The following is a 27,285-nucleotide window of genomic DNA, read 5'->3' on the forward strand; positions in this document are numbered from 1 at the left end:
AACCTTCGAACTCAGCACCACCTTCCTAACCTGCAATCTTCTTCCTGACCTCTCCGCCCCCACCCCCACTCCGGCCTATCACCCTCACCTTAACCTCCTTCCACCTATCGCATTTCCAACGCCCCTCCCCCAAGTCCCTCCTCCCTACCTTTTATCTTAGCCTGCTTGGCACACTTTCCTCATTCCTGAAGAAGGGCTTATGCCCAAAACGTCAATTCTCCTGCTCCTTGGATGCTGCCTGACCTGCTGCACTTTTCCAGCAACACATTTTCAGCTCTGATCTCCAGCATCTGCAATCCTCACTGCCTCTTGTCACAAACCTATTTTCAGCTATATTAGGAAAGTATGCATAATTACACCAGTGTCTAGTTCACCACTGTAACTGACTTGATTTTAAATTGAAAGTGATTTTTATAAAATCTTTAGAACCATTTGCTATTTTTGCATATGTGTAGTATGTCCTCTTACTAAATTAAAATTTTGTGTACACAAACTTTTAAAACTTACCTTATGTGTCCTTGTGCCAAAACATTAATTTTAAGAGCCTCCTTTTGAAGGCTTGAAAGTTGGTGCAATAAGCAGCAACATGAGTTGAAGCTTAACTTAATTAGGGCATGGTTAATTTTGTGAGCAGGGCTTGCGTCTAGCTCAAATATGAAAAGAAATTTATCTTTACAATAATTATAAAATTGGGATCTTTTGCGCTGTATTGACTGAATAGGATTGAATAATGGTGAACAACATAATGCAACCTACCTGAAAACCGTCCCCAGTTCTGAGTTTTGACTTAAAATTCTACTCTCCATAGGCACAAAACTTCAGCTGTGTAAATAATGGCCCAGATTTGCAGTTGTATTGGCGAGACTGTCAGCTTTCGCCATCGTAAAGCTGTGAAATTGACTGCAACTTCTGACGTTTGCAATTATATACATAAATGTGAAAATACAGGCGTTCCTCCAACCAATATCAATTAAAGTTCACACCAGCTGGAACTCAATTTTTTAAATCACCAATTTGTTATGAACTTTCACTTGTTGAGAAATTAATTTTGCTGTAGACTCAGCTTGAATAAATTACACTTTGAATCTAAAATTGATCTTTATTAGCTTGTTTGGCGATGGTTTTCAATTGAAGGTAAATTTGAATGTTTGTGTGATTATTCTGTGGTTGTATGCCTGACAGCAAGCCTAGATAGTTTGATCATTATAGATCTTTAGACTCAGATTGTTTCACTATGAAAAGATATAAGGATTTTCTGCCAGGATGCATTGTCAGCAACCTGTATGCTAACAGTAGTTAGACTCCTGAGCTCTCAAGTCCCAGAAAAGTGTTGAGAATGCCCAGTTGTGAATTGAACTGTCCATTTAATTCCATGTTAAAATAGAGTTGGGATCTAAAAGAATCTGCATTTCTGTCTGCTTGTAAGGCAGGTGTTGCCCTGGTGATGGATTTTGACATGGAAAGGCTACAGAGAAAACAGTTGTAATATCAGACTGTGTCGGCTTTCTTAAAATATCACGGATATCACAAACAAGTTAATTTGTGTGAATATCAGGCATGAATGGGTGAACTGACTCCCTCTTTTCAGCCTCTTTGGTTGGTTGTCATAAAGGTTTAAGGTTTTTTGTTTAAATCTTTTATCAAACTAAAATGTTAACTGTTCTTAAGCAATGACCAGTCAATCGCAAGAGTTTAAGTGAAAGCTTTGTATTATCTGCTAACCCTGAGCAACACAAAAAGATATGGTGGCAGGCTGTAATATAGTCATTCGGACCCTTACACACAAACAGAGGTATAAAACTGAAAGTGGATAGTGGTCCAATACAAGGAATGTAAAAGTATATACAGTTTAGAGACCTTATTGGAATCTTTTGCACTGTACTGGCTGAATTGGAGTGATTAATGGTGAACAAATTGGGTATAATTTAAACTGGAGGCTGTGAATTTGCTGGTTTCCTGATGCAATTATCAGCAATTCTCCATTGATGCTCTTTCTCTCTGGTTGTTTCTTGGAAACTGGGTCAGTTTCTTTGAGAGAGAGAGAGAGACACGTCGAAGCATCAGCTTTCTTTTTGTAATCTTGAAGCTCTCAAAAACTCTCTTGAATTTCTGGTTTCAGTGCATATTTCCAAAAGGTTATTTTTTGATGGGTCTGTCTGTGACAACCGTGGTTCAATGTCCAGTACCTTGTATTTGTTAACATCTTGCTAAACCTGTAATTGGTTTCAGTAGTAATCTGGATTGGAGAGAGTCTGTCTTTTAACCAGGTCTTCTCCCCTGGATGATTGTTTTGTTCTCTTACTTCCATCTTGAGTGGCTTTGTAGCCACCAGCTTTTTTTAAATTTGATTTATTGTCACATTTACCTAAGTACAGTGAAAAACTTTTGTTTACGAGCAGTACAGGCAGATCATAGTAAGCAAGGACGTAAGATCATAGGGTGGAAAGAATTTGGGCAGAGTAAGCCAGATAGGTTAACCACACAAGACGTGCATGAGGCAAGATCAACATTAGCAAGATCAGCTTTATTTGAAGTTAGAGAGTCCATTCATCAGTCTATGTTCTTGAACCTGCATGTTTTCAAACTTCTGTACCTTCTGCCTGATGGAAGAGGTTATAAGAGAGTATTACTGGGGTGGGATGAGTCTTTGATGATGTTGGCAGCCTTTCCATGTCAATGAAACATAAAAATGGAGTCTATGGATGGAAGTGGTGGTGTGGGCTGTGCAGACAATCTTGTGTAGTTTCTTATGGTCCTGGGCAGAGTAGTTGCCATACCAGGATGCACCCAGATAGTATGCTTTCTGTGGTGCATCTATAATAGTTGGTGAGGGTCCTTATGGGTATGTCAAATTTCCTGAGCTGGCTGAGGATGAAGAGGCATTGTGCATTCTTGAACACTGCATCGACATGGGAAGTCCAGAACAGGTTGTCAGGAACTTGACACTTTCAATTGCATTTGCAGGCATTTCAGTTAGTTGAAAATGTTTATAACCATGTCTTAAAAACAATAGTGTTTAGTCTTGTGACAATTTCCTAGGGTCTGGCAGCTAGAGCAAAAGCCTCTAACAAATCAGAGTGGGAGCTTGTGCTATGATTAGAAAGAACAAATTTGAGAGGAGTTAAAAGGGGCTGGAAAATTTGTCCAGCATTAGCTCGAGGGAGAAGAAGTGCACTTTGAAAAACATTCTGGAGTTGAGTTGCTTGGCTGAGAAAGGAAAATAATACAAGTAAAGCTGTGGGAGTGAAAAATCTGGGAAAGTGCAATGTCTGTAACATATTCTTGGTGTGTTTTAATATCTTTAAAGTTCTACAGTTTGAAGTTCAAGTTGCCGACAAAAAGTGTTTAGTTCTTAGTGCTTTAAGATATTTATTGTAATAAACAGACTAAATGTAAAATCTTGCTGTCATCTATTCAGGTATTAATTAGAAGTTTGCCATACATACTGAATCAATTCAATCATAACATTGTGGTGTAACTTTGTTTTTAACAGTGTGCAAAATCATATTGCTGAACAACCCCTGTGAGGGCTTGAAAAACAATGTTCTTAAAATTATATTTTAGTTGTTTAAAATAAAATATAAAAGCAAATATTAAAACATGCTACTACCTGATCCAAGGATTCTTAACTGCTTAGTAACATCACTTTGCATTTCTGAGATTCCCTGGAGTTTATGCCAAAATGAAATTCACTCTACAGAGCTTTTCATTTATTGCTAACTACCAAAATCAGCCACTGTGTTACACTAGCACTGAGGTGTAGAAGACAAATGTCCTTCGATATGACCAGTGAATTGGAACAATACTGACCTTGGCACATCTGTTTTTCTAACATCTTAAAGTATGCTGTGGCTACGAAGAGAAAATGCACAAATTTTGAAAGAGAATAATGGTGAGTCATTTTTGTTTGGAACAAGAGGCATGGTTAAATTGTTACTAAGTATTTCTTCAATACCAGCTTTTACTTTCAATGGACTGCTGTGAATCATCAGGGTTTCTTGGGATGGGAAATGAGGTCTTTTAAGCTGTATGTTATTGATTAATAGTGTGCCAACTTATTTATTAATATCTTCCAAATGATCTGGACCCGATAGCATTTCCAGGAATTTCAAGGGTCTGACCACTAATTGAGGGAATTTCAAAAGGACATTGCCTTCTTCGGGTTCTCAATATTTATAGCCTCTTTCTTCAGTTGCTAATAATGATTTCAACTATGATGATTAGTAAATGGATTTGCGGCAGATCCTTTAAAAAATAGCTGTTCCTTAAAGAATTTGTGTTTTATATTTAGAGAATAGCATTTCTCGCTACTATAATCATTGAAGATACAATCAGGTTCAGAATCCGAAGCACAGTTGAGCTTGATAAACCGGCTTTCCCCCCCCCCCCCCCTCTCAAAGTTTGCAAATATGTTTAATACTAAGTAGCCCGGCTTTCAAAATCATAGTCTCCAGCCATTTAGCTTGTATTGATTCTGTCTGTTTGTTGGAGGTGTGCAAATCTTGCGTCAACAGAGGAGCTGTTGCAGTTGGCGAGCGTCTCCATGGTCCCTGGGGAGCACGCTGACATTTTTTTAATCGTGGCTTCAGGTGGTCGAGGTACAAACTGAGACAGACTTAACCTCGGCACTTGTGGAACTCCAAATGGCCTTGGTTATCAGGCCGAGCGAATAGCGCCGATTCCGCAAAGGACACCCACCTACACATCAAAGTCTTGCTGATAAAGTACAGGAGGGGCAACTCTGCTGAGACCGCCGACTCCACCCTAACGTCCCCCAAAAGCAGCCATGTATGAAGCACCTGCACTGTAACCGCGTGCTCCAAGACCTTTTTAAAAGCCGATTGTACATTAGTCCATTTCACATAGACGAAGATCTGTTGTAAAATGAATTCCTGGAAAAGTGTCGGGATAAGTCAATATTTGGTGAGCCGGAGTTTGTTCCTGATTTAATCAGTAGTGGTGCAGCGGTTTCCCCCCATTGCTGAACATAAGCAGCTTTTTTGTTTGCTTCGGGGCAACGTAAGATTTCACAGAACGTTCGCTGGAATTGCTCTTGCAAGTGTTCCAAATACTGTAGAAGGGGAGGTCAAATATTTAAGCGATCTCACATTTGGAGCACAGTATGCAGTTCAGGTCTTCATGTTGGAGGCACCGGGTAAGGTGCGCAGAAAGAAATTCTAGCCAAGGAGCGAAAGTCTTATTGCTACCGGGAAAGACAACTGGGCCGAGGCTTTCCTCCAGAGAGAGCAGTTACCTCCAAAATAATGAAGGGGGTTGAAGTTTCTCTATGTGGGGGGGGGAGTCTAACATTGAACTGATAGATAGCCGTCAATAAACTGGATACGAAATTTTGAGGCGAGTAGCAAAAACTCCTTAAGGGTGAACCGGGGGAAGAAAGAGAATATATTTATACCAATAAAACAAAGAATTACATATGTTGGAAATCTGATACAAAAACACATTGTTGGAGAAATGCAGTAGGTCTTGGTAGTGTTAGTGGAAACAGAAACAGTTAATGTTTCGAGTACAGTCACCTTTTGTTTTGCTTATGGGGTTAATTTGAACATAAACACCACCATGATGGGTGTTGAGAAAATAGAACCAAAGTCATTGAAACCTCATTTAAACAAGTTTGTTGTAAATGAGGGAAATTGAATTTCTCCCTGCTTACTCCGAGTAAAGGAAACAAAACCAAAAACGCTGCAAAAATTGAATCAATAAAACCAGGGAATTGGACAACATTAGACTTTAAAATCATTTCACCAAACGGACACTATATTACCAATTTTCGCCATTGAATTGTGTTCAGATCTCAATATAATTCAATTATTAAATTCCTTATAGCAGCAAACCTGGTGTTTTGCACTGAATGTGGACTATAACCGCACTGAGGACCGCTCCATTCATATAGTCTGAATAGACAATAGACAATAGATGCAGGAGTAGGCCATTCAATATGATCATGGCTGATCATTCCCAATCAGTATCCTGTTCCAGCCTTATCTCCATAACCCTTGACTCCACTATCTTTAAGAGCTCTATCCAATTCTTTCTTAAATGAATCCAGAGACTGGGCCTCCACTGCCCTCTGGGGCAGAGCATTCCACACAACCACCACTCTCTGGGTGAAGTAGTTTCTCCTCATCTCTGTCCTAAATGGTCTACCCCGTATTTTTAAGTTGTGTCCTCTGGTTCGGCACTCCCCCATCAGCGGAAATATGTTTCCTCCTGCCAGAGTGTCCAATCCTTTCATAATCCTATACGTTTCAATCAGATCCCCTCTCAGTCTTCTAAACTCAAGGGTATACAAGCCCAGTCGCTTCAGTCTTTCAAGGCAATCCTGCCATTCCAAGAATTGACCTCGTGAACCTACACTGCACTCCCTCAATAGCCAGAATGTCTTTCCTCAAATTTGGAGACCAGAACTGTACACAGTACTCCAGGTGTGGTCTCACCAGGGCCCTGTACAGCTGCAGAAGCACCTCTTTGCTTCTATACTCAATTCCTCTTGTTATGAAGGCCAGCATGCTATTAGCCTTCTTCACGACCTGCTGTACCTGCATGAAGTCAGATGAAGTTTGGAAACTGCCTGAAGTGAACGAATAGAATTGTGAAGAATCACATTGGTCTCTGGCTTCACAAACGCTGCCTGACCTGCTGAGTGTTTCCAGCACTCGCTGCTTGTATTATTGTTGTAGAGACAAAAAAAACTGTAGATGCTGGAATCCAAAGTAGACAAGCAGGAGGCTGGAAGAACACAGCAAGCCAGGCAGCATCAGGAGGTGGAGAAGTCGACGTTTCAGGTGTAATTGTACCGAATTGGAGGGACACGGGCGGTTTTACAAAGTATTTTATTAAATGGTCAGTTTTGAGAATAAGCCACATCGTGCAAAGTACGTACTGGGGCGGCTGGCAGTAGGGAGGCGAGGTCATTTCAAATACTATTAAATATACGAATGGATAAAGAAAGCTAAAAACACAATTACAAAGGGGCGCTATTCGCGAAAGTCAAGCACGCCCATCGGAAAGTGAACTTGAGAGTAAAGTTCGAATCTGTCTGTATTAACATAGTCAAGGATGCTGCAGACGACAGTAATTTGTGCCAAACAATACACTCATGTTCCACTGTAACCTGCCCTTTATTCGCCTCTGCTGCTGGCGATCCTTTATCGCTTAAACTGAAATCCAGGGAAAAATTAAGGAATTCGTCTTTTTTTTCAAGGTTTTGATCCCGTACCTCCCGTCTGTACTTATAGTTTTTACAAAATAGAGGGCATCAGGTGGCAAGGTTTTAAATGTGCTGGGTTAGGATGTTAAAAAGAGACATTATTAAAATGTAAACAGTTACAAAAAAAAAGTACAAACCCAGCACTCTACATCACCTAAACCACTCTAAATCATTCCGACTTTAAAAACTCCAAAACAGCATTTATGTACCGATCAAAAACCATTAAAGCTTTAGTTTGAATATATCCAGCCACTCAATCATTCTAATGTTTTTAACACTTCATTCCTTTTCTCCCCTGTTTAATTTATGCCAGTCTTACTCCCGTGACTTTATACTTGTTTTCTTAGTTATAAACGACTGAAGGCTGGGGGATAATTTTGTCAAAGAGTTAAATGTCAACGCTTTTCCTGGAGCCCCTTCAGGTATTCCACACGTGTCAGACTGCATTCCAGCCTCTTGTTAATACCTAGAGCAAGTCCCGCTCTCTGCCACACTCTATCTTCAGCCTGGACTCCTGCAACTGCTTCAGGTCAAGATGACGGGACTTCTCAGTGGATTGCTCCTCTCGGCCCTAATCCTGGTTCAGGTGAATGGCGTTCCCAAAGTCAAACCTGTCAGAACTGGTCCACAGGTTTCAGCTGGTAAGAGGCTTCAATCGCGTATTATTGTTTCAAAAAAAGATAACTAGCTCTAAATATCGATTTCACCTGATTTTTTAAAAAATATTTTATGATCCCTTCTAATCCACAATGTAAAGGCAAATCACCAGGTTTTCTTTCCACCAAAAACCATCTATTTCCAATTTTGGAAGATCCGTTTTCTTAAGTTGAGGTCACGATTTTTCACTGACTTGAAATAACTTTGGAAGAATATAATGTCAGGGAAATTGTGGCACTGGTGAGGCTAATGTAATTTTGGTTCAGAAAGTACTGATAAAACAGCATTTTGACTCCTCAAAATCTTCAAACTGTGCTTTTCCTGTGGATCACATGGTCTGTCAGTGTAGAAATTTAAGTCTGAACGCCTGTATGGTGGGTTGAACAGTAAAACCAGCCTTAAGTAAAGTTCTGAGGCTGCACTGCAATTGACATTTAAAATCAATGTGCAGATGAGCATGCAAACTCTCTTGTAGAATTAATTAATCCTAATAATGTAGCAATCTATTGGAGTTATTTTTGGTTAATTCCTGTAACATTGTGGAAACATTGAGTTATTGTGCAAAAACATCTCTTAAACACAAAGGACAGTTCAAAATATCCCAAAGATATTGATATCAATTGGAACATCCAACCACTGTCAAAGTCGAGATGGGCTACCTCAGGAGAGACCAGATGAAGCCAGGGACCTTGTACTTTCCATGTGTGTATGGTATTGTGCCACAATTCATGGAGCATTTATCCACTCAATCATTAGAAAAGCCGTCAATAGAACCAGAACAGTGATGCACTGCGTAGCTGTTGGAGGGAAGAAGTCAATGGGAGGGATTTTTGCATGTATACTATCACAGTTAGTAATTAGACTAGAACTGTTGCAGATATTCCTGGCATTTTTCTAGTCCCTGATGATATTGTCAAAGAATATGAATGATAATGTCATCTCTGAAGTACCTGCTGCCAACATCTTCAGCACTCCAAAATATCATTTTTTTAATTTTCACTGTAATATTGACTTTGGGGTCGGCTATTATAATCAGCTCTCCATTTCATCATAGATTGTCATGTGAAGAAAGGATGAGAAGGTTGAACCTATTCTTTTTGGAGTTTAGAAGAATGAGAGTTGTTCTAACTGTAATATATAAAATATGAAGGGGATGGTGGATGTTTGGTTGGGTAGATACTGCAAGGATATTTTCCTCATGACAGAATCTAGAACAAGGGGGGCACAGTTTCAAAAACATGGAAATGAGAACGACTTCCTTTTCTCAGACAGTAGGCTACTCACCTTTGCAATCCTTATTCTAAAGCATATTCAAGGCTGGGTCATTGAGTATATTCAGGGATTGGGTTGTTCAGATTTGTAATGTATGAGGGAGTCAAGGGTCACATTGGGGAGCGGGAGTGCAAATCTGCAAGGTGCAGTTGAGGCAACAATTATTAAACTTAATCTTATTGAATAGTGGAGCAAGTTTGAGAGATTGTTGACCCACTGCTAATTCTATTTCTCATCTTTATAATAATGTTGGCTCCTAATTAAGTTTCTAAATGATTAACTATGATTTGTTGTTGCTTTCCATGACATTGTGCTATTCATTGTTTCTAATTGAAACCGTAGAACTCTCCTGATAAGTTAGTTTGCAAGCAGCACAGTCATTTCACGTCAAACAAAATGCTTAAATTAAAAGGAGCTGTGATTGAATGAATGAGAAGAATCAATTTCCCTCAACAGAATGGTCAATAAACTGGGGGCATTAGGTGATGTACTTAGCAGAAGGTTTTCTGGGGAATTGAGCTTTTCACCCATATAGTGGTTAGGATTAGGATCACACTGCTTAAAAGGATAGTAGAGGTAGAAACCCTCATTGCATTTAATGATAACCCTACATATGCATGTATTACCACAACCTAGAAGGGCTATGAACCAAGGTCTGGAGCATGGGATAGCTCTTTCAGCCAGCATGCGTCACAATGGATTGAATGGCATCTTTCTACACCAGGAAATTTCTCTGTTTCAATCAATTTCCAATTGGCTGAGTTTGATAATTAGAAGTAATGTTTCTTTTCATCATGCCCAATGAAAATCACTATCTTTTGCAGGAATTGGTTATAACACTTAATTCAACCCATCTCTGTGGAGATGCTTTTGCAAAACCCTAACATTCCACAATGCATTGCAGAGAATGTGCGACCAATTTACAAGCAACTTTGAGGGATCTATGCACTTGAACACCAAGATCCCTCTGTTCCTCCACACTGCCAAGAGTCCTGTCTTTAATCCTATATTCAGTATTCAAGTTCCACCTTCCAAAATGCATCATTTCACATTTATTCAGGTTGAACTCCATCTGCCATTTCTCAGCCCAGCTCTGCAGCCTGCAACAGCCATCGATACTATTAATGGCATCTCCAACCTTTGTGTCATCGGCAAATTTACTTACACAACCCTCAACCTCCTCACCCAAGTCATTTATAAAAACTACAAAGAGCAGAGGCCCAAGAACAGAGCCTTGTGGGACACCTCTCATCACTGACCTCCAGGCAGAATACTTTCCATCCACAACATTCTCTACCTTCTGTCAGCCAACCAATTCTGAATCCAGAGAGCCAAATCTCCCTTTATCCCATACCTCCTGACTTTATGAATGAGCCTACCATAGGGAACCTTATCAAATGCCCTGCTGAAGTCTATATATACCACATCCACTGCCTGACCTTCATCAACCTGTCTTATCACCTCTTCAAAGAACTCAATAAGATTTGTGAGGCATGACCTGCCCCTCTCAAAGCCATGCTGACTGCTTTTAATCACACTATGCTTTTACAAATAGTCATAAATCCTATCACTCAGAATTCTTTCCAAAACCTTGCTGACCACAGACGTAAGACTGACTGGTCTGTAATTGCCAGGGATTTCCCTATTACCCTTCTTGAAAAGGGGAACAATATTCACCTCCCTCCAATCCTCCGGTACGAATCCCAGAAATTTGCTGTATCATTATGCCCAAAGTGGTTCTTTTGTTAAAGGTGCTATTAAGGTGAGAAGCTTAAACTGATTCAGGTTCATTCCTGGTCTGCAGTGAATTGACTGTTTACATCAAGGTTATGAGAGGGAAGTTTAATTTGCCTCAGTGCCCCAAGCTACAGTGATTCTAGTGACACCTGCTGGAAGATGAACCACAGACCTATTAGAAAGAGATGAGAGATGCTTTGGCACTGGTGCTTTCACAATCTAATGAACTACTGCAAATTATTGGTCTAGTTTCATACTTTCAAGGACAGACAATTGGGTGACATACCAGAAGATTAGATCTCACCACTCATAACATAAAGCAATGATTTCAGAAAAAGAGCAGGAAGATAAAGTTTTCAGTGGAACAATCAAATAAAAGCAAACAACTAGAAATGCTGGAAATTTGAAAACAGGAAATGTTGGAGAAACTCAGCAAATCAGGGAGCATCAGTGGAGAGAGAAACAGTTACCGTTTCAAATCCAATTTGACTTTTTTAGAACTGCGGAACAGTCATATACTTTAAGTCTGTTTTTCTCTCCATAGATGCTGCCTGATCTGCTGAGTTTCTCCAGCACTTCCTGTTCAATAAAACCACCGTCCATGATATTAGCAACAGTTTTCCTTTTATAGATGAACTTTAATATGCTATATTAAACTAAACTTCTTTAAACTATTTCTGTTTTGCTTTATCTCACTCCTTTCTTTCTCTTACAGGCCTGTGCAGGAGTAAACCAACTGACTTGGTCTTTATTATTGACAGTTCTAGGAGTGTTCGCCCATCTGAATTTGAACAGGTGAAAGTGTTTGTATCCCAGGTAATCGAATCCCTTGACATTGGTCCAAATGCCACCCGCGTTGGGGTGGTTAACTATGCCAGTACCGTCAAAAATGAGTTCGCCCTTAATGCACATCGCAACAAGGCAGGCGTCCTGCGAGCTGTCTCCCAGATCCAGCCACTCTCCTCTGGTACCATGACTGGCCTCGCCATCCAATTTGCAACCAATATTGCTTTCAGTGAGTCTAATGGAGCCCGGGTCAAGACCGATGCAGCCAGCAAGGTAACTATAGAAACCTCTATTATAAACTGGAAATTAACAATATTTTTCAAATTCTTTATAAATTACCTATTTTATAAAGATTTTTAACTTATTTTAAATTTGGTCAGTACACTTTTATATATTCATTTATATGTATTCAAATATAATTATCCACTTGGTTTCAGTTATGACCAGGTTTGAGAGGCTTTCAAAGTGTTGATTTGTATCACTACAATAATTTCTCAACTCCCTTCTGAGGACAATTGTCTATTCTCATCAAATAGCCTGTACCAACCTGATATCCTACCCACTATTCCTGGTGTTTTGGCAATCACAATGCAAAGTGCAAAGATTTCAATTTTTTTGTACTTGCTATTTACTCAGTGCAGGTGGCTATCTTAGGAAGAAGGTTTAACTGAAGATCATTTTGCGCAATAAATCTTCAAGTATAAGTAAGTATTTGAATTGTTTGACAGATCAGTAGTAAAACCATTTTACTATATATATAGATATATATATATATATATATATATATATGCATGGGATATGACATCACTGGATGCGTCAGCAGTTATTGCCCATCCCTAACTTCCCAAGGAGCTATTAAGAGTCAACCATGTCGCTGTGAGTCTGGAGTCACATGTAGACCAGACCAGCTAAGGATGGCAGATTTCCTTCCCTAAAGGGCATTCATGAACTTGATGGACAATCGACGATGGTTTAATTGTCATCATTAGATTAGCTGTGCTTTTACATTTCAAATTTCACCATCTGCAGTAGTGGGGTTCAAACTCATATCCTCAGAACATCAGCCTGGGGTTCTGGATTACTTGACCAGTGACATTACCACTACGCCATCAACTTCCCCAAAAATGTCCCATTATAGATGGTGAGTAGGCATGACAGTAACAAGTCCATTCCTCCAACAATTTAGAGATACCTAATGTTCCAAACTTCTTGCCATAAAAGGATCATTGCTTTTAGAATCAGCAGAACCTAGCACTGCAACAAAGGTGAACAATGCATGTCTCTTAATAAGATTGCATTGTCAATGTTGTTTTATTTTGTGGCTGTTCAACAGGCCAGTTTAATTCCCTAGCTTCATCTACTAATATGGATCAATTGATGCTTTGAACTTATCAACGATAATTCAGTATTTAAGAAGCCATTTGAAATTGACACTCAAGGTGCTTTCAAATAGGGTCAGGTTTGGTTTCTCAAGGCTAGGTCTCACGCAGTGAACTTTAAACAGTCCCTGCCGCATGGATCTTCTCCAATTTAAAACCCTCTTCATTGCAATCGCATGTCTTTGGTAGTTTTGTTTGTCTCTGGATTATGGATCCAATTATTTTCTCCCCTCCTTTCTTGAACAGTAAATTCTCCCCTACATGTATCAAGTTACAGAGTTATACAGCACGGAAACAGACCCTTCGGTCCAACCAGTCCATGCCAACCACAATTACAAATTAAACTAATCCCATCTGCCTGCGCTTGGCCCATATCCCTCCAAACATTTCTTATTCGTGTATTTATCTAAATACCTTTTAAACATTATAGCTGTACCCACATTTACCAGTTCCTCTGGAAGTTCATTCCACACACTGGGTACTCTCTGTAAAAAAAAAAAATTCTATGTTGGCTTACCTAAAACTCCTCTCTAGATTTTTCAAATTTCATGTCATCTGTGGCTGTTTGACCTTAGGAAGCATAAATGTAAAAACTGGTCTCATTCAGTGTAAAGGACCTGGGATCCTTGCAACCTAATCCCAGTGTACAGGCTAATTTCAAACTCTGTGTCTGAAATCTCATCTAGATTTAACTCCAGCTCCAAGTATTACTGGCAACTGTTAGAAGAATCTCACCAATACAGGAATATCAAGTTGACAAGGTGACAGTCAAGGAAGTCTTAAAACTGGAAAAAGAGGTAGAGAGGCTTATGGAAGGAATCCACAATTTAATTCATAGCAAATGAAGCCATACCCACCACTGGTGGAGCAATTAAAATTGGTGATGTGTAAGGATGTAAAAAAGAGCTAACTCAGTATCACTGGGAGAAGCCACACCTCCAGATTGAATAAGAAAGGGAATACTGGGTGTCCAAGCTTGTTTTTATTCATTCAAGGGATGTTAGCATCACTAGCTGGGCCAGCATTTATTGCTCATCCATAGTTACCCTTGAGGAGGTGGTGGTGAGCTGTCTTTTTGAACTGCTGCAGTCCATGTGCTGTAGGTACACAATGGTGACCATACTGTTAGGAAGGCAGTTCTAGGACCCTGACAGAATGACAGTGAAGAAGCAGTGACGTTGTTCTACTTGAGGATAGACTGTTACTTGGAGGGGAATTTGTAGGTGGTGATGGTGTTTCTAAGCATCTGCTGCCCTTGTCCCTGTAGATAGAAGTGGTTGTGGGTTTGGAAGGTGCTGTCTAAGGAGCTTTGGTAAATTTCTGCAGTACATCTTGTATATAGTACGCACTGTTTCTACTGAGTGTCAGTGGTGGAGGGAGTGAATGCTTTTGGGTATGGTGCTTTATCCTGATGGTGTCAAGTTTCTTGAGTATTATTGGAGCTGCACTGATCCAGGCAAGTGGAGAATATTCCATCACACTCCTGACTTGGGACTTACAGGTGGTAGTCAGGCTTTGGGGAAGCAGAAGTGCAGGAAGATTCCTGCTCTTGTAGTCACTGTATGTATATGGTTTGTCCAGTTGTGTTTCAGGTCAATCCTCAGAATGTTGATAGTGGGGGATTCAGTGACAGTAGTACCATTGAATATCAATTACACTGTGTTAAAATTCTAGTAAAGAATGATTTTAACTGAGGTTAGTATAAATGCTGATCTCCACGTAGTTGGTGACAGAGGAAAGGAATTCTAAATAATATGAGGTTTTTGTAGCCTCTGAGGAATATGGGAGGAAGAACAGAGAAGGTCTGACCATAGGAGTACCAAAAAAAAAGTTGGAGTCCAGAGGTCACAGAGTCATTGACTGCATGGAATGAAGCCATTCAGCTTAGCTAGTCCATGGCAGCCTCCGCAGAACAATGCACTCAATCCCACTCCCCACTTGGTCTCCAGCCTGCAAGTTTATTTCCTTCAAGAGACCAACAGATTTCCTTTTGAAATCATTGATCACTTTCATGTCCACCATTTCATGGGCAGTGAACTTTAGGTCATTACCACTAACTGCAACAAAAATGTCTTCCTCACATTCACTCTGCATCTCTTACCGAAAATCTTCAATCTGTTTTCTCTAATCCTTGTACCATCAGCTAACCGGATGAGATGTTCCTTGTCCATCTTATAAAAACCTATTATAATCTTGACCACATCAAATCTTTTCTCAATATCGTTTGCTCAATAGAGAACAACTCCTGCCTTTTCAACCTAATCTTGTAACTAATGGTCTCTCCAACTCCCTCCAATTGCAAGAACAACTCTGATTTTAAAAAAATACTTGCACCTTCTCAAGGATCTTTCCTCAAGATCTTTCCTACAACCGTATGCAATTCTCTAGTTGGAGCCATAACAAGAGTTTTATCTAGTATCAGTGCCATATCCCTGATTTTGTGCTTGATGACTCCATTTATGAAGGCTAAGATCCCAGGACCTTTGCTAATCACTCTTCCAATATGTCCCGCCATTTTCAAAGACTGATGCACATAAACTTCCAGGTCTTTCTGATCTGTCACACTTCAATTCTCAGCCCATTAAATCTTTATTGCCTTTCCCCATCATTTCTGTCAAAATGCCTCATCTCACACTTCTCAGTGTTAAACTCCATCTGCCACTTGCCTGCCAATTTTTTTAGATTAGATTTAGATTACTTACAGTGTGGAAACAGGCTCTTCGACCCATAGATTTAGATTACTTACAGTGTGGAAACAGGCTCTTCGACCCAATAAGTCCTCGCCGACCCTCCGAAGCGCAACCCACCCAGACCCATTCCCCTTCACCTAACACTATGGGCAATTTAGCCTGGCCAATTCACCTAACCTGCACATGTTTGGATTGTGGGAGGAAACCGGAGCACCCGGAGGAAACCACACAGACACGGGAAGAATGTGCAAACTCCACACAATCACCTGAGGTGGGAATTGAACCCGTGTCTCTGTTTTGTTGTCTTTCTGCAAGCAAGTCATATCCTTCTTACTACTTCAAGTTTATATCAGTGGCAAATTTTGATACTTACTTTCTATTCCTAGATACAAGTTATTTAGATAAAAGCCAGTGTCCGAGCACTGACCCTTGACAAGTAATATCATCACCCTCCAGTTTGACAAACAAGCAATTATCATAACTGCCTGCTTTCTTTCCTTAAACTATGTTTTATCCAACTTTTTTTTATTCACTTGTGGGACCTGGGCGTTGCTGACTGGAGCCTGTCCCTAGTTGTCCTTGAGAAGGTGGTATTCAGCTGTCTTCCTGAACTTCTGCAGTCCCTGTGCTGTAGCTAGACCCACAATGTAGTTAGTAAGGGAATTCCAGGATTTGGACCAAGTGAAGGAAGCATGACATATCTCCAAGTCAGGATGGTGAGTGGTTTGGAAGGAACATGCACGCTGGCCCTCTTATTCTAGAAACCTCAACTTTGTTCAGCAGCCTTTTATGTGATATTATATCCAATACTTTACTAAAATCCATTCACACAACAACCACTGCATTTCCTTTATCTACTTTCTCTGGTACTTCAACAAAACAAAATCAATTAGGTTCATGAACATGATCTATTTTTCACAAAATTCTGCTGGCTTTACTTAATTAATTGAAATCTTTTCAAATGCCTGTTTTTTTTTAATCTTTGATTAAGGATTTCAGAAACTTATCCACCACTGTTACTAACTGGTCTGGTAGCTGCAATGTCCTTGCACCTTTTCTTGAATAAGTGTGTCACATTTGCACTCCAAACCTACCACACCTTTCAGGAGGATATAGGTATCAGCAACTTGCATAACTTTAGAAAATAATGATGAGAACACTATAGCAGGGGATGTAAGTATAAGAATTTTTTAAAAATTTATTCATGGGATGTGGACATCACTGGCAGGACTAAAATTAATGTAAGCAATGAGTATAAGAATGAATGGGATAGAATGAATGTAAAGAATGTTTCTAAGGAGAAAAAAAAAGAATGGGCTGAGAATAGCACAGCCTGAAAAAACATTGGGCAGGGTTATAAGTTTCGGGTCTTTGTAGTGTTACACTGGGACCTCATTTCATTCAGCTATTAAGCCCCACTTACATTGCTCATCTTACAAAATATTGCTATAGTAATCATTTTATATACTTGTGAGGATGTTAGTTGCTCCCTGCCCAAAGTCCACACTGGGAGAGTTAGTGTGGTGCTTTTGATGCTTGCTATTGGCAGTTTCATCATCAACAACAGAACAAACTATTAGTATTCCATATTCTTCACTAAATAAATCACAGGCCAAAAACTGCATACTCCTCACCTATAATATTAGGGAAAAGACAAAATAATACATTTAATGATTGTTTTGGGGGGAAAGATGCCCAAATAAATAAAAATCAATAGTTTAGTTGCCAAAATGATGTGTTAAATGTATCATTTACTCCCAACAGCTTTCTTGGGACAAGAACTTCTGTTTCCAAATGTGCTGTACCACATTGACCAGTAATTCCATGTCTAACTGTCTTGTACCCACCTCAATCAGTAGGCCAAGTTTCATTAATGTGCATCAAAAACAGTAATGCTACCTAAAATCCACAAGAGATCAGGATAGCGATCTGATCAGATATACTCTGCCTAGAACTTTGGGACTGTGTTCTTGGTGTACCTACCCTGAAGGACAATGACCACTAGTGATGCCGGGATCATTTCCAAGGTTAACCACTTTAAGAAGCATTGATTAATAATACATTTGCAACAGGTATTTATCATAATTTGCAGGCACAGACACTTGTGGCTTCACTTTAAGCAAAATAAAGCAATAGAATAAAATCAATCCAGTCATAATTACTGCAGGAAACTGACCATTTCTGTGTCCATCTACCTTCAGGTTGCCATCATTGTGACTGATGGCCGGCCCCAGGACCGAGTGCGGGAGGCAGCCACACGGGCCAAGCAGAGTGGCATTGAGATCTTTGCCATTGGTGTGGGCAGGGCAGAAATGAGCTCACTGCGTGAAATTGCCAGCGAACCACTAGAAGACCACTTAGACTATGTGGAAAGCTACAGTGCTATCGAAAAACTTTCCAAAAAATTCCAGGAAGCGTTCTGTGGTGAGTAAAGCACCAAAAGATGAAAACTGGTGTCAGTCTCATAGCACCACACTTAGATCATAAGTCAGAATAATATACTGATCAGTCAGTGTTTGATCTGAACTAGTAACCACCTTAAAAAGCTATTCAAGCAGCTTTCCAGTCAGCAGATTCATTTTATTTCTTGGTGATATGATTCAAGTGTAACTAAAACTGGAATTAGACTAAGGTGTTGATTATCTTCAGTGTCTATGCAGAAACAATGATTAATGAAGCATTTGCAGACACATAGGGTTGGCTTTAAGATTGGGGGATGGAAGAATTGTAACACCAATTATATGGGAAAGACAATATTCAGTAATGAATAACTAATCATTAGCTTGAAAAAACATTTCAAGAAACATTTTGTAAAGAGTTTTTTTTCTCTCTTTCATGTTATGTGAGCATCACTGGAGGGGTCAGCACTTGTTGCCTATCCCTTGATCTGAGCAGCTTGCTAGGCCCATTTCAAAGGGAATTTATAAGTCAAGCACATTGCTGTAGGTCTGGAGTCACATGTAGATCCTGCATTCAGGGATATTTGTGAGCCAGATGGGGTTCTATGACAATCAATGATAGTTTCATGATCACCATTACTCAGATTAACTTTATATTTTACGATACTTTATGAATTGCATTTATATTTAATTAGTTAGTAAGAGGCAATGGCTCAGTGATGAGACTATTAATCTGGAAACTCCGAAAATGTTCTGGGGACCTTGGTTCAAATCCCACCATGGCAGATGGTGTAACTTGAATTCAATGTTTTAAAAATCTAGAATTAAAAATCTAATGATGACCATAAAATCATTATCAATTGTCAGGAAAAACCCATCTGGTTTACTAATATCCTTCAAGGAAGGAAATTGCCATCCTTCCCTGGTCTGGTTTATATGTGACTCTAGACAAACAGCAATGTGATTGACTCTTAACTGCTCTCTCGGCAATTACGGATGGGCATGAATACTGGCCTAGCCAAAGATATCCACATCCTGTGAATGGACAGAAAAATAAAGCTGCACACATAGTGGGATTTGAACCCAAAGGATGAATTGCTGTGGGAGTGAATAAGCAAAGAAATTTGCTTAAGCTAATTAGGAACATAGAGAGGATCTGGTTAGCAGACAACCTAAGAGTATATTTCCAGATTCTGCTTTATCAGAATTGACACAGCTTGAACTTTGTGTTTCAGTGGTGGATCTTTGTGCCAGTGGAGATCATGATTGTGAACACATCTGTGTAAGCACACCTAGCTCTTACAAATGTGCCTGCAATGAAGGATTCACATTAAATCCGGATGGAAGAACATGCGGCAGTAAGTTTTATTTCGGAACAGAATGAAAAAGTTACTAAACTAAAGCTTAGCTGACTTGCACATATGAATATAAGACTTTCAGATGTACTGAAGCAATGCTTGCCCTATCTACGCAGCTTTGTGTACGACTCCATCCTGATATGACTGATGCTAGTGCCTAAATGACACAAAAGCAGAGGTAACAAAAAAAGTCTGTGGCTATTTTCGAAATGAATTTGGGAAAGTCCACTCCATATCCTTTGAACAATCAGGTTAATGTCAGGAGATCAAGTTTGCCTATGATGATTATTGGATTGAATTTGAATTGAATGGAATTTAAATTGAATTAAATTGATAAGTCTATTTTGTCCTATCCTGTAGCAATTTTAAGGTTTTAACTGAAACTAAGCTGTTTTGCTGATTCTCAATCTCCCTAATTGGTATGAAATCTGCTGTAAATTTGGGCATGTGTAGAAAGCTATAAGTAAAATTGAAACCCAAATTGTTGACATGATCTCTAATGGTGAAAGAGGCTTGAGCAGCTGATCAGACCACTTCTGTTCCCATAGTTGTGGTAGGTGAAGTTGCATGAGATATTTGAGATAACAATCCCCCTCTATTATGCGCTACACCATCTTTTGTAGCTTTTCCATGCATTAACTACCAGCTCTGTGAAGAATTTATATCTTGACTGTATAACCACCTACGCTGATATGAGTTTATAATCTGTTTCATTGTGCTGGAGTGTATTTGATAATGAACATCATTGATCATCCCACTAACAAACCCATTAACAATAATGTTCTAAAGAAATCATTCTAAGCCAAATTCAACATAATTACTCACTTTTTTCACTATAGACCATATATCTTCTGACATTAGGGGTATTAGTTTACATTTTCAGATGTTTTCCCAAAGAGCTTGATCCTGAATGTATCTTTTATTTGGCCTTACAGGGCATAATGAAATCATCAATAGTTCATAGAAGTGAAAGGGGAATGTGTAAGACCTTTTTTTTCTTCTTTAAATTCTTATTTAACTTTGCACACAGCTTGCAGTTCAGGAGGCGTTGATTTAGCTTTCGTCATTGATGGGTCCAAGAGTGTGAGACCTGAAAACTTCCAACTGGTAAAAAAATTCATCAACCAGATAGTCGACGCCCTAGATGTTGGTGATCAGAATGCACGTATCGCACTCATTCAGTATTCCAGCTCAGTCAGGACAGAATTCCCTCTCAACAAGTTCAAAACCAAACAAAACATCAAGGCCGCAGTCAAGAAAATGGAGTACATGGAGAGGGGAACAATGACAGGTCTGGCCCTGCAACATCTCGCTGAAAACATTTTTGTTCCATCACAAGGCGCAAGGGAAAATATCCCAAAAGTCGGAATCATCTTTACAGATGGCCGTTCACAGGATTACATTAATGATTTTGCTCAAAAGGCCAAAGATCAAGGTAATAATTACAGAAAATAATTTTTGTTACACAGTTTAAATTAGCTAATATACCTTGCACCTGTAAACATCTGTTACACTCCAAGTAATACATTACTAACATCTGGTCCTTGTGTCAAATACATCCTTCACCCTGCCTCCAAACCATGGACTTGAAGTTAGTAAACCAAGGTCTCTCCTACCAATTGTTGTCTCCTTTGGGAAAGGACCACTGTGATATCTGCCAGTCAGGAACTTAAGTCACTAGAAACTGGCCTTCCTGGGGTCAAGAGCCAAGGCAGGTTGCCCACTTAGAGGTCTAGACGAACCAATCAGCATGCCAACACATTGGATTCTGGTTCCAGAAGCCATTGCTGTGCATAGACCTCAGAGGACACACAATGGAAAAGAATTAGGGGAAACGTAGGCTTTGACCGTAAGAGGAAAACCCCACATGCCTACCCATTCCTCCAGAGCAGCTGGACAATCAGAGACCAGTACCTTTTCAATGTAGGCAGCACCACTGGGAGAGCAAGGAGTCAGAACAAGGGTGATTGATGATGTTGTGGGGGCCATGTGAAGCTGGTGGCTGTTAGGCAGCATAAGGAGGTGCAAAGGCAGGGGCATGGTTTTTAGTGGGCCCCACTCCTTCCTGATGCCAGATCAAACAACATCCACCCCAGACCTTGGAGTCTGCAATAATTGTTCACTAAGGGCCTCAACTGGTTTCAGAGAGTGAGGTTGGGGAAAGGTCATTTACAAGCCTTCCTACACTGGACTGAACCAGACGCAGAGGCAGGAAAATGATATCCTCAACTGGCTGCCATCCAATTAAATGCCTTCCTGCCTCCAATTTGCCTTAGCAAGGACATTAAAATTCACCCTAAATGTCTGTCTGTAGGCATTACATTTTGCAACATCTGTGTCCATATCTGTTGCAGTCCTCGGCACCTTTTTCTGCAAAGCTATCACATTCTTAAACATCTATTAGTGGAATGTATCTCAGTTTTCAATGTTTATGTCTATTACAGTCCTCAAGCACTTGAGGCCCATTGGAAAGCCAACATAAAACTGATGACTTGTTGATTTATGAAATCCCCTCCTATTGTCATACATTCCCCACATTTCCAACAGGAGTTATTGAATGGCAGTAAAAAGATTTTGTTCAGATAGAGCCTACAGCTCCTTCTCAATATAGCAATTACCCATCATGAAATGGCACTACAACATTTGTTATTTTCTGTACACAATCCTAAGGAACCAAGTATGCAATAGCAACAGATCGTACCAGGTACTAAATACAAAACATACTGTATTGATGCTGATCAACGCTGATATTCATCATAATGTAGTTTTATGTACAAAATAATGGTAATTAATATTTCACTTTTTTTGTTTCAGGAATTAGAATGTTTGCAGTCGGAGTGGGGAATGCACTTGAGGAAGAATTAAGGATAATTGCTTCAGATCCAGTGAAGGATCATTATTACTATACTGCTGATTTCAAGACGATGAATAAAATTGCTGATAAATTACAGGTTAAAATATGTGGTAAGGAATATTCTTGCTGTATAATTCAGCGTTTGTCCTAGCTGTCTTAATCCAAAGATATTCAAACTTCTCAATTTTTGGGAACTCTGCAAATTCTCTACAATGTTGTTGTATGCTGAGGATAGCCTGAAAAAAAAAGACTTTTTTTTCCATGAACACATACTCTAATTTCAATAAGACAATGTCAAAATCTCAAAGGATTATAGTTAAGATTTTAGGAAATTAGTTTGATTCACTTGCAACAACAGAACTACAAAGCTGACAAGTCTAGATGGGACCATGTCAATATTATGGGCAATCTCAAATTAGTTTGTAAAAAAATTGAACCATTAAGTGTTCTGTATAAAATAGCTGAAACATTTGTCTATATATTTTTAACTCAACACATCAGTAATATGGCATAAGGTTTTACCACTGCTCCTGCAGCTATACCATTACTCCATGTGGTGGAACACTTAGGCAACAACAATCATAACATGTAATCATTAGTTTGAATCATATTGACCAAACAAATGTTATTAATAATTCAGTTTTCGTTCATGAATACTAAGTTCAATATACAGCTAAAATCTTGAACAATGCTTACAAAAGAAATCTAGACAGATCTTCAAGAGAAAAGAAAGGAATAGTAAGATAAGCAAAAAGACTGAGATGATTCAGTGGAATAAAAGATGACGTGGATAGCACAGACTAATTGACCCAAAGGTCCTGTTTCTGAGCTATTCACATCAGTAAAATTTGATAGGACAACCTCTGTGTGTAGGAAAGCAGATGCTGGAACAAATTTATTTATTTTTTATGACAACATGCAAAACAGATGTGTAAAGGACAGCTAGCAATACCAAACCAAATGCACAATCACCTGATGAAGGAGCGGCACTCGAAAAGCTAGTGCTTCCAATTAAACCTGTTGGACTATAACCTGGTGTTGTGTGATTTTTAACTTTGTACACTCAGTCAAACACCGACTTCTCCAAATCAATACAGCAGTGGTACACTTGGATAAATTCACATTGTGTTACACACTGGCAATATCTATTTTGAAGAGCACTGCAGTGGAAGGCCAAGAACTGCATTGTGTAGACCTTGAGCTACGTCATACTTACCTTTACAATTTCACTGTTTATAATACACTGTAAATATCCTAACAAATGACTGTATAATGGCATACTGCTGCAGCTAGTAATTTATGGCATGTCTGGAATATTTGACTGTTGTTCCCTCATGTTTTATTTTTCTTTCAGCTGCACCTGCTAAAGACCCTTGTGCTTGCGAATCACTTGTGGAATTCCAGATAAAGGTCGAGAAAATAATCAAAACACTGACGGCAAAACATATCCTTTTAATCACGTGTGTGGTTCACTGTTAAGGAAAAACTAATATTGGATTATCCATAATTTAATTGAACAACTAATGGAGGAAAATATATGTAGGTGATATATAATATTCAGAGTGGCACGGTGGCTCAGTGGTTAGCACTGCTGCCTCACAGCACCAGTGTCCCGGGTCCGATTCCAGCCTCAGGCAACTGTCTGTGTCTGTTTCCTCCCACAGTCCAAAGATGTGCAAGTTAGGTGGATTGTCCATGGGAAATGCAGGGTTAAGAGGATAGGATAGGGGATGGGTCTGGGCGGGATACCGTTTGGTCAGTCATTGCAGACTCAGCAGGCCTGCTTCCACACTGTAGGGATTCTATGATTCAGTCCTGAACTCTTCTTGTAATTGACCTATTGCTGTTTATGACTGACCATACTAACTATATTGGAGCCTCACTTGACTCCACATGATGAAATAATGCTATCAAGCAACAGTTACTCAGTAATAACCTCTGCACAGGAGTTCAGTTTGAGATCGAACAGAGCCACTCAACTCCAGACCACATTACAGCCTTGGTCCAAACATAGACAAAAGGAGCTGAGGTCATGAAGTAAGACTGTACATTAACATCAAGACAGTATTTAAATACAAGTGTGGTATCAAAACGCCAGAGCAAAGTTGATCTTGTGAAAACTGGGGAAAGCTATGCTCAAAGACACATAAAATACAAAGGAAAATGACTGTGGCTTTTGGAGGCCAACCATCTCAGCTATTGGATATTGCTGTAGGAATTCCCCTGCTATAGCAGTTCCATAATGTCCTATACCCAACCATCTCCAGACACTTCATCCATGCAATACAAAATAAGCAATGGAGATGTTAATTCACAGCTCCTCAGATAATAAAGCAGTCTGTGCCCACATGAAGCAAGACTGGCTTGAGCTAATAAGTCGCAAATAACGTGCAAGCCACACAAGTGAGAGGCAGTGACCATCCCCAGCATGAGACTTTACTGCTTGTACTGCTCAAATAGAGTCATAGAGGTTTACAGCATGGAAACAGGCTCTTCATGCCACCCAGTTTTCACTAATCTAGTCCCATTCACCTGTGTTTGGCCCATATCCCTCCATACCTACCCCATCCATGTACCTGTCCAAATACTTCTTAAATGATGAAATTGTACTCGCCTCCACTACCACTTCCAGCACTCATTCCAGACACTTACCAATATCTGTGTGAAATTGTCCCTCTGGATCCTTTTCTATGTTTCCCCTTTTATCTTAAACCTAGTTTTAGACTTCCCCACCATGGGGAAACACTGTTGGCTATTTACTTTATCTATGCCTCCAGCATTTCTGATAAATTTAAGTGTGAACATGTAAGATGCATAATGTAGGTAAATAATTTAATTAAAGTTGAAAACATTGGAACATTTTTGCACAAGAGACTGCAGCTTAATGTTTTGACTCATGCAAAATTGTCCTTAACAATTTTTATACTAGGTGCCTTCACAAAAAAACTGGCAGCTCTTGAGAACAGACTTCTCGTCAAATAAATCCTGGAGCTCTTCTCCTGACATCTTAAAATCATCTCTAAGTATCCTATTGTAAAATACTAAAAACATGCTTATTTACTATACAAAAGCATTTGACTACTAAAAATGCTTTCATCTATTTTTAAGCATCTAATCTAGTTAACCTTCTGCTAGTACAGGAACCCTATAATGTTAAGTGCGGCTGTTTCCAATTGGACAAAGCACTGTGAAACATGCCAGAAACTTTGAATATTTCTGTAGTATATGTTTTGTATATTAAAGAAAATCACCAAATGTAAAACTGAAATGTAATTTGTATTTATATTGTAATTTACTTGTTACCTGCCTTGATCATATCCCGAGCCAATATTTAATTTTTAACCTATATATTTTGTCCACTGCTTAAAAAAAAGTAACAGCTTAATAAAGATAAATCCTATAGAAATTGACCAAGAAAACAAAATACCCTGAAATTTGGGTACAACCTATTGAAACAATTCAGAAAATCTAAGCTGATGTAAGATAAGGTGAACAGTTAAAAGAAATTAACTTGTTAAACAAAACCAAGAAACAAAGTGTCTTATGTGTCTTTTTTTTAATCTGGATATTTATAAAACTATATTTAAGAGAATCAGTATCATACATTTTTGAGATTTTTATGCGTGTTCTGTTTTGTCATCTTGGTGAAACCTAGTTTATGTCAGGCAATAAACCAAACAAATAAATTGGCCTCAAAATATTTCTGGGTCTGGACAATATTTCCTTTATTGCATATTACATGTTTTCTTTGACCAGACTGTTGGCTCTGTCACTTAATATCGTATAATATTGTGTTTCCCTTGAAACCTTGAGTTTAAAGTTGAGTGAGAACTAAAGACAACACACAGCAGTTGTGAATTCATTACTACACACTGATCAAACTAAACGATAGACATTGCTTTTGGTATGTTCATAATGGAATGAATGAAATGAGTGTGAACAAAATCACAAGATCAAACTGAATACTAACAACCAGTACTGACAGATACTCACTTCAAAATCCTGCTTCACTGACAATTATGGGTTCATTGAAATGGTAAGTCACCCTGCTGGAAGATGGGACTTGGCAATAGTATAATTTTTAATGATACTGCTTTCTTTCCAAATACAAATTGAGTTTTTAAGAAAATAACCATCACTAAAAAACAAAATTCAACACAACCAACCAATCATGAAATCAAGCTCTCAACGTAAAGCTTTCCAGCAAATAATCCCATCTTCTTCACTTGCACAATATGTTTTGGTGTCAGAAGTTCTACATTTTAGTTAGTACATGGTATCACCACCTCTCATAGATAATAGGCACAACTAAGTCCCATGTGGATGAGCAGAGTTCTAAAGGTTTAGTTTACTCTACACCCCTCCCCCCCCCCCCCCCCCAACCTGCTCTCCAAATAAAGTCTCAATTTAATTATGATGATCTTTCTCATCTTTTCCACTTTGGTGATGTCCTTTCTTCAAAAAAATCATCAATGTAAGAATAAGTCCTTCTTGAGAGGTAAGGCCAACATTTAATGTGCATTCCTATTTGCTCTGAAAAGCTAGGCTGCTTTTTCAGTTGCAGAGCAACTTAATACACTGGTAGCATTTGTTAGGTCACTTCAGAGAGTGAATGAAGAACTGGAATCACAGATAGAACAGACCAGGTTAGATGTGAGCTCTCTGAACAATCATTGCCATTTTTTCTTTGAATTTCCATGTATTAAAAAGTGTAAACATGAGATTTAAACTTTTTTTTAGTTAATCCAGTATGCCGCCTTGTCCATCCTACTGTATGTTCTTGACTTTTCATTTTTGAAAACACAGTGGTGTGACTGGACTTGAACAAAGCTAAGGTCAGAGTACCACATTCAATTAAGTTCCACCTGAGATGAAAGTTCTTAACACTATAGGTGGTTGTAAGAGCCAAAGCATTATTGACGTGT

The 27,285-nt window shown here is 39.1% G+C and overlaps 1 protein-coding gene across 1 annotated transcript; it reads left to right on the forward strand.

Annotated features, from left to right (window-relative positions):
• The first annotated feature begins 3,840 nt into the window (after positions 1–3,840).
• On the forward strand, positions 3,841–26,060 carry matn1 (matrilin 1). The gene is made up of 9 exons (XM_072548029.1): positions 3,841–3,892; positions 7,576–7,869; positions 11,610–11,953; positions 17,951–18,173; positions 19,384–19,506; positions 20,537–20,941; positions 22,321–22,470; positions 23,715–23,802; positions 25,285–26,060. Exons 2-9 carry the CDS (start codon positions 7,764–7,766, stop codon positions 25,340–25,342), a joined length of 1,497 nt encoding a protein of 498 aa, XP_072404130.1. The 5' UTR covers positions 3,841–3,892; positions 7,576–7,763; the 3' UTR covers positions 25,343–26,060.
• Positions 26,061–27,285: the final 1,225 nt, after the last annotated feature.

Source organism: Chiloscyllium punctatum, chromosome 27, assembly GCF_047496795.1.
Source record: "Chiloscyllium punctatum isolate Juve2018m chromosome 27, sChiPun1.3, whole genome shotgun sequence".
Lineage (NCBI taxonomy): Eukaryota > Metazoa > Chordata > Chondrichthyes > Orectolobiformes > Hemiscylliidae > Chiloscyllium > Chiloscyllium punctatum.